Source organism: Carcharodon carcharias, chromosome 14 (genome assembly GCF_017639515.1).
Source record: "Carcharodon carcharias isolate sCarCar2 chromosome 14, sCarCar2.pri, whole genome shotgun sequence".
Classification (NCBI taxonomy): Eukaryota; Metazoa; Chordata; class Chondrichthyes; order Lamniformes; family Lamnidae; genus Carcharodon; species Carcharodon carcharias.
The window spans coordinates 74298582-74312850 of NC_054480.1; the positions used below are offsets into that span (position 1 = coordinate 74298582).

Genomic DNA, 14269 nt, shown 5'->3' on the forward strand with positions numbered 1-14269 from the left:
TGTCCATTTTACACCCAGCCTCTGGGCACGGAGCTGAGTGCTCTCAGTTCTCTGCTCTAGGAACTTCATCGCTTAATTAAGAGGAGGTAATTAACCTTGCAGATCTCCATGTCTCCTGAAGCACTCCCATTGCACAATGTTCTGCAAGTAACAAGTCTCATCTGGTGAAATCTACCCCAGAGAATAAAGTCTGAATTATCGATAAATTCCATGGTCCAGGTTTGAAGACAACCTTCAAAAATTGTTGAGATTAGTGGTTAGTAAACTGGGTGCTGTGGAACATGTTTGTCTGGCACTACCCCACCATTAGGTTAAAATCAGGCTTTAGGACTCTGGCATTGGGGTAAAAGATTGGGATTTAGTAGGGTAAACACAGATTACCAGTGCGGACACTGATCTCCCAGGATCTGAATTATAAATGCAGCACTGTTAAACATGTCTGGATGGATTGATCCACCATCACTGTATTCAAAAAGAAATTATCACCTTGAATCTTCATGCTCTGATTGTATTGTTTGTACAACAAAAGGCTTTATCAAAAATGAAACAAATAGGAGACTTAGCTTTAGGGTCAGCAATCCAAGCAGGAGACACAGTGAGGTAGACACTAAGTTTAGACCTGGATACCTAAACACAGGAGAGACAACAATACACAGTACAGTGAACAGAGACGAGGAACTCCCCTTGTCTTACTGTCCACCAATTGTTTCCAGCCTAATACTATTCTAATGAAAAGTCAACGTGACCTGAAACGTTAACTCTGTTTCTCTCTCCACAGATGCTGCCTGACCTGCTGAGCATTTCTAGCATTTTCTGTTTTAATTTCAGATTTGCAGCATCTGCAGTATTTTATTTTTCCATTACTGACGGATTGGTCTGTAAGCCCTCACTGCCTGCAATTATCACTGTCCCGCTATATTTAAGGAGGAATGGATAAGTGTTTGTTTAGTCACTGAGGAGAGGCTGCACTGCATTTTAAACCATTTAAATATGATTTAAGTGGGGGAATCTGAGGCCTAGGTTGGCTTTTACCAACATGAGTGTTGCTCACCTTCTCCGACTCATTCCAGCATTTCAGGATGAAGATGTTAGCGTAGATGTCCTCCACACAAATCCAGCTGGAGATGCTGAGTGTGGTGTCAGTCCAAACCCAGTCCATCACTGCTCTCAACTCCGTCAGAAAGGGCACCAACCGGAAACTGCAAGCATCCAAGAAAGCTAGTTAATGCCTGAACATTGGAGAATGTCCAGATAAGGTTCAGAGATGCCCATATTTAACTGTGCCAGTTGTCTAGATGCTAATATAGCTTGTATATCTGGTGTAACATGTAACAATTAGACTGAAATAATCATTACTAATGCAAAACATTCATTTTAAGCAACGTGTGCATCTCAAAATCTCACATTTAAGCTGAACCTCTTGATTTTAGGCTGCACTCATCTGTAGAACTGTAGTAGCTGTTGCAAACATTGTCTCACTCTTCTACATGAAGTACTACACATTGCAACTAACGACATTTACAAGACACCTATGTATGACAATAGGTATATCATATTAGTTTTGCTATTAATGGTATTTATTAATAATTCAGTATAGTACTGAGACATACAGACCAGGAAAGACCAAACCTTGCTGTGTTAACTGGTGTTGACTAAGGTGATGTTAGGGATTCCACTACAATTGGCCTTGGTGCTTGTGTGTGAGGAAATGACAGCATTAGGCAGGGCTCCTGTCCCCATCGCTATCAGTGACCACACCATCCCCTGCTGTTGGTGGGTTTGAAGCTATGGATTTCCAAGTCTTTGCCCGGCAAATAGTGAGGGTGCTTGCTGAGGGCTGACAAATTAGTAGGCACAACACAGGTGGAAGATGTCAGGTAGGTAATACAAATGAGAACCAGGGTGAATGAACAAAATTCAGAGGGGAAGTGAAAAAGAAAATAGGAGAGTCAAAGGGAGTGTATGAGAAGAGACTGGCGGCAAACATAAAAGGAATCCAAAAATCTCCAATTGGCATATAAATGGTAAAATGTCAGTAAGAAGGGAATTGGGGCCAAAAAAGGGGATTTGCGCATGGAGGAAGAGGGCATGGCTGAGGTATTAAATGAGTACTTTGCATCTGTCTTTACTAAAGAAGATACTGCCAAGGTAATAGTGAAAAAAGAGGTAGTTCAGTCACTGGATGAACTAAAAATTGAAAGAGAGAAGCTGTTAGAAAGGCTGGCTGTATTTAAAGTTGATAAGTAACCAGCGTCATATGGGATGCATTGGAGGATGCTGAGGGAAGTAAAAGTGGAAATTATTGAGGTGCTGACCATAGTCTTCCAATCCTCCTTAGATACAGGAGAATTGCAAATGCTAAAACCTTGTTTAAAAAAGGATGAACCCAGCAACCACAGGACAATCAATTTAATCAATGGTGGCAAAGCTTTTAGAAATGATAAGTCAGCTCAAAATTAGCAATCACTTGGATAAATGTAGATTAATTAAGGCAAGCCAGCTCAAATTTCGTATTTAACTAACTTGATTGAGTTTTGTGATGAGGTAACAGAGATAGTTGATGAGTTAATGCAGTTGATGAGGAGCACATGGACTTCCAAAAGGCGTTTGATAAAATGACAGATGACAGACTTGCCACCAAAGTTAAAGCCCATGGAATAAATGGGGCAGTGGCAGCATGTATACAAAGTTGGCTGAGTGACAATAAACAGAGGGTAGTGGTGAATGGTTCTTTTTCAGACAAGAGGAGGATATACAGTGGGTTCCCCAGGGACCAGTACTAGGATCATGGATTTTCTTAATTTATATTAATGATTTAGACTTGGGTGTGTAGGGCACAATTTCAAAATTTTCAGATGTCACAAAACTTGGAAATATTGTGAACTGTTAGGAGGATAGCGATAGATTTCAAGAGGACATAGATGGGCTGGTGGACTGGGTGGACACTTGGCAGATAAAATTTAATGTGGAGAAATGTGAAGTGCTACACTTTGGTTGGAAGAACGAGGAGAGGCAATATGAAATAAATGGTACCATTCTAAAAAGGGGTTCAAGAGCAGAGGGAGCTGGGGGTATTTGTGCACAAATTTTGAAGGTGACAGGGGAAGTTGAGAAAGTGTAAAAAAGCATATGGGTTCCAGGCTTTATAAATGGAAGCATAGAGTAGAAAAGCAAAGGAAGTTATGATAAATCTGTATAAAACATTGGTTCAGCTTCAACTGGAGTGTTGTATCTGGGCAATGTACTTCAGGAAGGATGTGAAGACCTTAGAGAAGGTACAAAAAAGATTAAAGAGAACTGTCCCAGGAATGAGGTACTTCAGTTACGAGGAAGAGAAGGTTAAAGGGAGATTTAATAGAGGTGTTCAAAATCATGAGGAGACTGGACAGAATAGATAGAGAGAAACTGTTCCTGTTGGCAGAAGGGTCGAGAACTGGTGGACACCAATTTAAGGTGAATGGCAAAAGATGGGGGGAGGCAGTAGCGTAGTGGTATTGTCACTGGACTAGTAATCCAGAGACCCAGGGTCTGGGTTTGAATCCCACCACGGCAGATGGTGGAATTTGAATTCAATAAAAATCTAGAATTAAAAAGTCTAATGATGACCATGAAACCATTGTCGTAAAAACCCATCTGGTTCACTAATGTCCTTTAGAGAAGGAAATCTGCCATCCCTACCTGGTCTGGCCTACATGTGATACCAGACCCACAGCAATGTGGTTGACTTTAAACACCCTCTGAAATGACCTAGCAAGCCATTCAGTTGTATCAAACCGCTAAAAAGCCTCAAAGGAATGAAACTGGACAAACCACCAGTATCAACCTAGGCACTGGAAACGACAACGGCAAACCCAGCCCTGTTGGGAGAGCTGTCTCACAGACTAGTCAAGCAATAGCCTGACATAGTCATTCTCACAGAATCATATCTGATAGACAACATTCCAGACACCACCATTCACCATCCCTGGGTATGTCCTATTCCACCTGTAGGACAGACCCAGCAGAGGTAGTGACACAGTGATATACAGTCGGGAGGAAGTTGCCCTGGGAGTCCTCAACGTCAACTCGGTATCCCATGAAGTCTCATGGCATCAGGTCAAACACGGAAAAGGAAACTTCCTGCTGATTACTATGTATGGCTCCCACCCTGAGCTGATGAATCAGTGCTCCCACATGTTGAACACTATTTGGAGGAAGCACTGAGGGTGGCTTAGAGTACCACTACTGACTGAGCTGGTTGATTCCAAAAGGACATAGCTGCTAGACTGGGTATGCTGCAGGCGGTGAGCAAACCCACACGAGGAAAAAAAAACACTTGACCTCATCCTCACCAAGCTACCTGCCGCGGATGCATCTATCCATGGCAGCATTGGTAGGAATGACCACTGCACAGTCCTTTGGAGACGAAGTCCCGTCTTCACATTGAGGATACCCTCCATTGTGTTGTGTGGCACTACCACCGTGCTAAATGGGATAGATTTTGAACAGATCTAGCAATTCAAGACTGGGAAATCATGAAGCACTGTGGGCCATCAGCAGCAGTAGAATTGTATTGAACCACAATCTGTAATCTCATGGCCCAGCATATCTCCCACGCTACCATTACCAGCAAGCCAGGGGATCAACTCTGGTTCAATGAAGAGTGCAGGAGGGCATGCCAGGAGCAGCACCAGGCATACCTAAAACTGAGGTGCCAACCTGGTGAAGCTATAACACAGGACTACTTGCGTGCCAAGCAGCATAAGCAGCAAGTGATGGACAGAGCTAAGCGATTCCACAACCAATGGATCAGGTCTAAGCTCTGCAGTCCTGCCACATCCAGTCATGAATAATGGTGGCCAATTAAACAACTCACTGGAGAAGGAGCTGGCTCCACAAGCATCAATGATGGGGGGTCCCGGCACATCAGTGCAAAGGTTAAGGCTGAAGTGTTTGCTACAATCTTCAGCCAGAAGTGCCGAGTAGATGATCCACCTCAGCCTCCTCCAGAGGTCCCCAGCATCACAGGTGCCAGTCTCCAGCCAATTTGTTTCACTCCACGTGATATCAAGAAACAGCTGAAGGCACTGGATACTGCAAAGGCTATGGACCCTGACAACATTCCGACAATAGTACTGAAGACTGGTGTTCCAGATCCTGCTGTGCCCCTAGCCAAGCTGTTCCAGTACAGCTACAACACCAGCATCTACCTGGCTATGTGAAAAATTGCCCAGGTATGTTCTGTACACAAAAAGCAGGACAAATCCAACCCAGCCAATTACTGCCCCCTCAGTATACTCTCCATCATCAGTAAAGTGTTGAAAGGGGGCATCAACAGTGCCATCAAGTGGCACTTGCTTAGCATTAGCCTGCTCACTGACGCTCAGTTTGGGTTCCTTCAAGGCCACTCAGCTCCTGACCTCATTACAGTCTTGGTTCAAACATTGACAAAAGAGCTGAACTCCCGAGGTGAGGTGAGAGTGACTGCCCTTGACATCAAGGCAGCATTTGACCGAGTGTGACATCAAGGAGCCCTAGCAAAACTGGAGTCAATGGGAATCGGGGGAAAACTCTCCACTGGTTGGAGTCATACCTAGCACAAAGGAATATGGTTGTGGTTGTTGGAAGTCAGTCATCTCAGCTCCAGGACATCACTGCAGGTGTTCCTCAGGGTAATGGCTTAGGCCCAACCATTTTCAGCTGCTTCATCAATGACCTTCCTTACAGCATAAGGTCAGAAGTGGGGATATTTGCTGATGATTGCACAACGTTCAGCACCATTCGCGCCTCCATGGAGCAATAGAAAAGTTACAGCACAGAAGGAGGCCATTTGGCCCATCTTGTCCATGCCAGCCCAAGGACACCCAGGTGCCCTTTCTAATCCCACCTTCCTGCACCTGGCCCATAGCCCTGCAGCTTACAGCACTTTAGGTGCAGATCCAGATACTTTTTAAGAGTTTAGAGTTTCTGCCTTTACCACCAACTTGGGCAGCAAATTCCACCTACTACCCTCTGCGTAAAAACGTTCTTCCTCATGTTCCCCCTACACCTTCTGCTACTTATCTTGAATCTATGTCCCCTGGTTCTAGAATTCTCCATCAAGGGAAACAATTTTATCCTGTCCACTCAATCTATTCCCCTCATAATTTTGGTCACCTCAATCAAATCACTTTCCAGCCTTCTTTGTTATAAGGAAAATAATCCCAACCTATCCAATCTCTCTTCGTAGCTACACTTTTCTAACCCTGGCAACGTTCTTGTAAACCTCCTTTGCACTCTCTCTTACGTCCTTCCTGTAATGTGGTGACCAGAACTGCACACAATACTCCAGTTGTGGCCTCACCAGTGTTTTATACAATTCCAGCATTATATCCTTACTTTTATATTCTATACCTCTGCCAATGAAGGAGAGCATTCCATTCATTGGATACTGAAGCAGTCCATGTCCAAATACAGCAAGATCTGGATAATATCCAGCTTGGGCTGACAAGTGGCAAGTAACACTCATGCCACACAAGTGCCAGGCAATGACCATCAGAAACAAGAGAGAATCTAATCATCGCTCCTTGACATTCAATGGCATTACTATCTCTGAATCCTCTTTGTGTGCAGTAACCATTCTATGATGCTATGAGTTTCACACTCTTAACTGTCCTCTGAAGTGGCTTAATGAGCCCCAAAGTTGTACCCAACCAGGGATGAACACTAAATGTTGGCTTGCCAGGAATGGCTACATCCTACTGAGAATGGTTTTGTTGTAATTCATTGAGTTGTGCAGGAAGGTATGGTCATATTGAGTATAGCCTAGGTTATACATTGTACAGTTGAAGTGTGAGTCAGGCATCAAGGGAATGTCCCTCTATTTGTAAGTAACGGAGAGTGCGGGTGCCAGCCTATTAACAACCATGCTTACAGAATACAATTCCCCAACATCTCAGATTCACTGGTCCAGGACAATAACTGATACATAACAAACGCATCAATACTTCAATGCTCTCAGGTTTGCTTTGGCTTGTATTAAAATGATCTCACATTAGTTAAAATAAATTCATTCTGGCTCTGTGTCTGCCCCATTGGTACCGCCAGTCTGCTCCTTTACTTACGCTTGGAAGAAGAGGAGGTTGACGTAGTTGTAGCTCTTGGTTAAGAAGTTGCCAAGCACTCTGTTTGGATAGCCACATTTGATCTGATAGGCTGATAAACCGAAGTAAATACATTTAACAAAGTACCAAAGCTGGGCAACTGGATTTTGGTTAAACCTCCTGTGGTTAGAAATTAGAGGTTTTTAGAAAGTGTAAAACAGAAGGAAGTTATTTCATATTCAATACACACACTAAACATTCCTTCACATCTTACATACTCGCCTCAAATGTCCTGGTACAGGGACCACACCGTGATGAACAAATACTTATACAGTATTTATAGTGGATTACCGCTGGACCTCAACTAGAGAGGTGGTTACAGTCAGTCAGAGAGGGGTCACTACTGGACCTCAGCCAGGGATGGATCACTGCCAGACCTTGGCCGGAGAGGAGTCACTGCTGGGCCTCAATCAGGGTTGGGGTCACTCCTGGGCCTTGATCAGGGGAGGAGTCAAAGTCGGGCCTCAGTCAGAGAGGGCTCATCAGTGGACCCCAGTCAGAGAGGAGCCACCACTAGACCTCAAGCAGGGTCGGGTCACTGCCAGACCTCAGCCAGGGAAGGGTTTACCACCGGACCTTGGCCTGGGAGGGGAGTCACCTGTGGATCTTGGTCAGAGATGGGGTCATCACCGACCTCAACCAGGGAGAGGTGATCGCCGGACCTTTGCCAGGGCTGGGATCACCACTGGGCCTTGGTCAGGGAGGATTCACCACTGGACCTCAGCCAGGGAGAGGTCACTGCTGGACCTTGGCCGGGGAGGGGTCGCCACTAGACCTCAGCCAGGATGGGGTCATTACTGTTCCATGCTGGTACCCACTTGTGAATAATCTGGAAACAGACTGCCTGCCCTCTGACCCACAAGAGGAGTGTTCCAGGGTAATGAGAGAGAGAATTAAAAAAAAACTCAATCCGAGGCTAACATAGCGAGGAAAGAAAATAAAGAAAGAAAACTAAACAACACCTCTCAATTACCAAATTAGCATCCACATTTATAATGTGGGGCAGGGAAAAGGTATCTGCTCCTGCTGCTGTTTTCTGAAAAGACTATAAGAGTAAACACCACCACAAGAAGCCCTTCTTTGAGTCCTCCTACATCACAACACTTCTAGGCTATCAGAAACTGGGTGGCCAGCTCCTAGACTTTGGGCCTTCTACAGGAGGACAGCCTCCAGTGACTTTCCCTTCCAGCTCATGATCTCTGCTCAGGCCTCACTTAGGCTCCACATCCTATCACTGCATCTCACACTGCTCTCTGTTGCTTGGGCTGACCATGTAATGACAAACCCTTTTGCTATTCCACGCTTGGTAGGACAGTCTTCCCTAAATCTTTGTGCAAACATATACAAGAGAAAATAACACCTCTCTTTAACCAGATGCAACAGGTCAGGTAATTATGGTGGTTTGTAATGGTCTACGTCACCTTTCAGTCACTCCAGGGAGGACAAAGAACATCCAGAAATGGATCCCAAGTACCATGACAACCTGGAAGACGACCTTCCCCATGACGGTCTTCCTGAGGTAGAGAGCACGGTCAATCACCAAGGTGGCAAACTGAACCAGCATCATCACAAGGAACACTTGGGGCACCTGATCCTCAGAGATGGATTCTGTGATGTCAGCCACAGCTGTGTGTTTCTGTAGAAGCAAAAATTGGCACAGTTAGAGAATTTTTTCATTCTTTTCACAGGATGTGGGCATCACTGGCTATTGCCCATCCCTAATTGCCCTTGAGAAGGTGGTGGTGAGTTGCCTTCTTGAACTTCTGCAGTCCCTTTGGTGTAGGTACAACCACAGTGCTCTTAGAGAGGAAGTTCCAGAATTTTGACCCAACGACGAATGGCGATATATTTCCAAGTCAGGATGGTGAGTGACTTGGAAGGGAACTTGCAGGTAGTGGTGTTCCTATGCATCTACAGCTCTTGCGCTTCTACATGGTAGAGGTCGTGAGTTTGGAAAGTGCTGTCAAAAGACCTTTGGTGAGTTCCTGCAGTGCATCTTGTAGATGGTACACACTGCTGCAACTGAGCATCAATGGTGGAGGGAGTGAATGTTTAAGGTGGTGGATGGGGTGCCAATTAAATGAGCTGCTTTCTCCTGGATGGTGGCATGCTTCTTGAGTGCGGTTGGAGCTGCACTCATCCAGGTTAGTGGAGAGTATTCCATCATACTCCTGACTTGTGCCTTTTAGATGGTGCACAGGCTTTGGGGAATCAGGAGGTGGGTTACCCTTTGCAGGACCAGCCATATAAATACTGATGGCTACAATAGCAGGTAAATGATAACGCCCAAGATGTTGATAGTGGGGGATTCAGTGATAGTAATGCCATTGAATGTCAAGAGGCGATGGTTAGATTCTCTCTTGTTGAAGATCCTCATTCCCTGGCATTTGTGTGGTGCGAATGTTACTTGGCAGTCATCATCCCAGGCCTGAATGTTGTCCAGGTCTTGCTGCATATGGACATGGACTGCTTCAGTATCTGAGACATTGTGAATAGTGCTGAACATGACCGTGATGTTATCACTCACACAGGCAGCATCCACCAGCAAAAGATTAGATGTACAAGATGGAGTAGCCACGAGTTATAATGGTTAATAAGAAGGACACTGGTCTCTGAGTGCTGAGGGTTCAGTATTGGACTGGGGGAGGATATGAGAAAGGGACATTAATGAGCAGGAATGGTGCACAGCCTGAGTACAGAAGGGAATTGTAGAAGATGGATAGTTCTCTCTACAATTAATATCGAAGGGAGCTCGGTGAGTGAAGGTCATGTCTGACTGCTGTAGAGGTGACAATGAATAGAAGATAATGGCTGTACACATATGCACCTGGCGGATAGGAGCAATAACATTACTTGGCAGAGTGATGTATCAAGCAAACATACACATAGATAACACTTATGTAGTGACATCACATTAGGAAGATGTAATTAACCCTCCAAAGATAGTGTCCCGTAGCCCCATAGGGGCATTTATCTAGCCTGCTTTGGCAAAAGCGAGCAGTCAAAATCAAATACTTATGCGACTCTGAGTCCATGGCTGATGAGTAATAATCAACCTCAAGGGCAGTGTATGGTAAGGATTCATCAACACTTTGACCAATAAAGGATGTCAGTCAGACCTTTTGATTTTTCCTGATCTTCAAACTTATATTAGGGAAGGAATAAATTACTATCCTTTAAAGTCAACAACTAGAACAGGGTTATTTTCATCCTACACATGATTGAGTGAGCCTAATTACCTGACAAAAGTGGAAACGGTTTTTATGAATGACATGGTGCCTATATTCAACCAGAACACAGCAGAAAGCACATTGTGGTCACAGTCTGGACCAGTGTTCATTCCATTGCCTGTCAGTGTGATTGTAATGTTTATGTCTTTCTGCATTTTAGATACTCTGTACTTTAAGTTACTTTCTTAAATTATTATTAGTTCCCCACAGTCTCAAGAGTATCTTCAGTGGTCCTGAAGTCTATATAAATTTCTGATAGTGAGTCCAGGACAACAAACAGAAAACTGCTCTGTAAATTAGATTGATTCCAAGTCAGAGTATTGGAGTCCAGATCTAAGTTAAATAATTAGTAAATTTATCCAGCAAATAAACTGTGCTTTTGTTATGTAAGGGTGTCAAGGGATATGAATGAAAGGGGGTAAATGGAGTTGAGGTACAGATCAACCATGATATCGATTGGCAGGACAGACTCGAGTGCCTGCTCCTCATTAATAGATTGGAGTCTGATGGTCAATTAGAGGACGAGATAACTCAGTGATCAGCACTATGGATGGAATCCCTCGGTAATCGGATATTTTAAAAATATATAATTTCCACAAGTCCTCAGTGGAAAATCACTTCATCAGAGAACTGCCAAACCCAGCTATGTTTGGTCTATTTCACATTAGCAAAGAGGTATTGTCATTATGTGACACAAACATATGAAGGAATTTTATGGCCCAACCTCGCCTCCCGCCAGCTTATTTGAAGGTGGCGGGGGGGGGGGAATGTAAAATAAAGTGGTGGCTATCCCACTGTCTTCCTGCCTAGCCCCAAGCTGTTCCCCATATTATAGTGGGGGGAAGCAGGTAAGGCATCAGGCAGCCTTAATGGTTAATAAGGAGGACACTAGTCTCTGAGTGCTGAGGGTTCAGTATTGGACTGGGGGAGGATATGAGAAAGATGAGGTCCTTAAGTGGCTTTTAAGTTGCCAATTAAAGGCCACTTAAGGACTTCATTATGTCTCTGTTGTCATAATACGTTGGGCAGGCGAAGGCAAAAGGAAGGTGGCCAGCTAACTTTAACATCTTGGGCTAAAAGACAGGAAGGAAGGGGGCAGGGGTACCTCCTTTGGTGAGGAATGTCCCCTATGCCCATCATGGGCAACCTGCCCAAGATGGTAACCCCTATTTGTGCCTCCCCTCTGGCCTCTCAAGCCCGACTCCCAACCCCTCTGCCACTGGCTAGGATCCCCAATCCCTCCCTGATCAAAATCCCCGGACTTAACTTGAAGTCTGGTATCCACCTCCCTTCTTCTCGGAACTCCTTGTCATCCCAACAGCCGACACTACTGTGGTCTGGCACTGCTGGGACTACCCAAACTGATTGACCGGCAGTTCTCATATTGGCCGGTGGCTCTCAAGGGCAGGACCTCCTGTGCCTGAGGTGCAGAAGTCCCACTCTTACCTTCACAAGGCTGCCCACAGTGTATAATCACTGTGGGGCAGCTGTTTTAAAGTCAGCAAAGTGCCAACTCACTTTTTCACCTGGAGGTGGAGGTGGGGTAGGCATAGGAGAATATGCCCTCCCAGCCCCCATAAAATTCACCCCATGGTGTTACCTGTCCCTCCTCCCCACCGTCATCCAGTCCACACAGATTATTTGTGAAGGAGATCTCTAAGGGCTTTGCTGGTACTGGTGAAGATTAAATAAATAACAGCAACTAGAGACAAGTTTATACTGGCCATGCTAAATACTTTGCTTTCTTAGAAAAAATGTTTAGGACTGATCCTTTCGAGGTTCAGTTCCTGTCTCTTGTTTCACCATTACCTTCAAAGTGAGCCCAAAGGAGCAGTGTCTATTCGGTGAAGAAACTGAAATTTCTTTGAATTGAAGGTCGCCGTGGGCCAAGGCTGGTTTAGATGTAATGGTCTTTGTAATTCCAGTCCTTGGAACGTGCGCTAATGTGGCCCAAAAACATCAACGCTGCTCCCTTTGAGAGTGCAGTTCACAGCGCATCAGCAAAGAAGCACAAATTTGAGTCAACAAGTTCAGCTGCAAGTGCAAAGTCCTATACTTACTCCAAAAGCCCAATATCCAAAGATGGTGATGATGAAGTTAATGACATCGATCAGAAACATGAGTGCGTAGACGTCACATACTGCATTATACTCAGGATGGATGATGTTGTAGAAGAATTGTCTAACAGGCAAGTAGATTTGAAGAGCTCTGTAGGACACAAGGAAACAAGGCAATGCAAGAAATGGTTCACATAAATATCAATCCTTTTAAAGAGATTGTACCATACCCATTTTATTAATACCACTAAGATGAGCAATCCCCCACTCATTCTAAGCTGCAAGTACAAGTGCAGGTTTCTACCAGTGTCCATTTCCCAAGTCCTGTGGTGATGGAGAATTGCAGACGGGGAGAGGGGCTGTGAACCTGGGAGTCCTTGGTCAAGAATCTGCACACAGGTGACAGATGCATCAAGGTCGTTGGACACCTGTTTTTGGGACAGAGGTGTCTTTGATCAGCATCTGTGAATGAGTACACCTCTTCAGGATACCCTCTGCTCATCCCAAATTGGACAGGGGTTAGAAAAGGTGCCCTAAAAATAGAAAAAACTGAACCTGTTCTGAAGAAGAGTCAAATTGGACTCGAAATTTTATCTGTTTCTCTCTCCACAGATGTTGCCAGACCTGCTGAGCTTTTCCAGCACTTTCTGTTTAGATTTCAGATCTCCAGCATCTGCAATTGCTTTTATTCCAATAGTTCAAGGCTGATGCCCAAAGACAAATTCAGAAGAAAAAAGGAATAGAAAGCTTAGGAGATCCAACAATATGCTGAGCAGCATGACATGCAGACCTTTTTTTGAAACCAGCAGGGCCATCCATAGACCGAGGTCAAATGGACAAAATCCCCATCCCTCATATAATTATATTTCTCTATTTCTCTTCTTAAAGATGATAATGCCATCTGTCAATGGTCAATGCTGGCAAGAACTTATTCAACAACTCCTCAATTGTGAATCCATAATGGCAACTGATACTCTCCAGGCTATCCCCCAGTACCCTGTGGTAGGAACCATAGGTGAACCACCATTGATGGAAGAGCTGCAACAAGCAATCAAATGGATGAAAACAAAACAAAGCCTGTGGCACAGATGGTATTCCTGCTGAGGGCTTCAAAGCTGGTGGGCTTTTGCTGCCATCAAGCCTCCATGCAGTTAGCTTATGGATTTTGGAGGAAAAAGATCTCCCCAAACAACACCCACCCCAACTGCCCCCAACACTGGCTTCAGGAACACGATAATTCTAACTATCTTCAGGAAGGGAGATAAATAATGCCGTGGAAATGATTAAGTTATTTCCCTTTTGTCCCTGGCAGGGAAAATCCTGATACACATTCTCCTGAATCACCTACTTCCTATGGCTGAGGAACTCCTCCCAGAGACACAGTGTGACTTTATACCTTCCACAGAAACCACTGTTTCCTTTGTTGCCAGACAAGTCCAAGAGAAATGTTGTGAACAACACTAGAAACTCTTCAACAAAAACAGAATTACCTGGAAAAACTCAGCAGGTCTGGCAGCATCGGCGGAGAAGAAAAGAGTTGACGTTTCGAGTCCTCATGACCCTGTTTTTATCACTAGAAACTCTTCATTGCATTCATCGACCTGACTGAAGCATTTGACTTGGTAAATTGAGTGATATCTGTGGATGTGCCCCAAAGATTTGGATGTTCAATCCTGCAATTGCAATTGATGATATGACTGCAACTGTTTTGTGGGAGATCTTAAATAGAGATGGCCCCATACTACATACAATCTACCCCTCAGTGGCTATTCACCTCGTCAAAGATCAACTGCCCTCTGGTGTCAGTACTAAATACTGCCTAGATGGGAAACTCTTTAACCTCAGTCACCTCCTTGCCAAA

The 14269-nt window shown here is 44.6% G+C and overlaps 1 protein-coding gene across 1 annotated transcript in view; it reads right to left on the minus strand.

The window, feature by feature from the left end:
- The window catches only part of si:dkey-11f4.7 (piezo-type mechanosensitive ion channel component 2), a 327077-nt gene that overhangs the window by 27605 nt on the left and 285203 nt on the right, over positions 1-14269 (minus strand). The window contains exons 41-44 of the mRNA XM_041205475.1: positions 12412-12559; positions 8543-8757; positions 7083-7241; positions 1052-1199 (exon numbers count right to left, since the gene is read on the minus strand). Coding sequence (XP_041061409.1) covers positions 1052-1199; positions 7083-7241; positions 8543-8757; positions 12412-12559 — 670 coding nt within the window. The remainder of the gene's footprint in view (positions 1-1051; positions 1200-7082; positions 7242-8542; positions 8758-12411; positions 12560-14269) is intronic.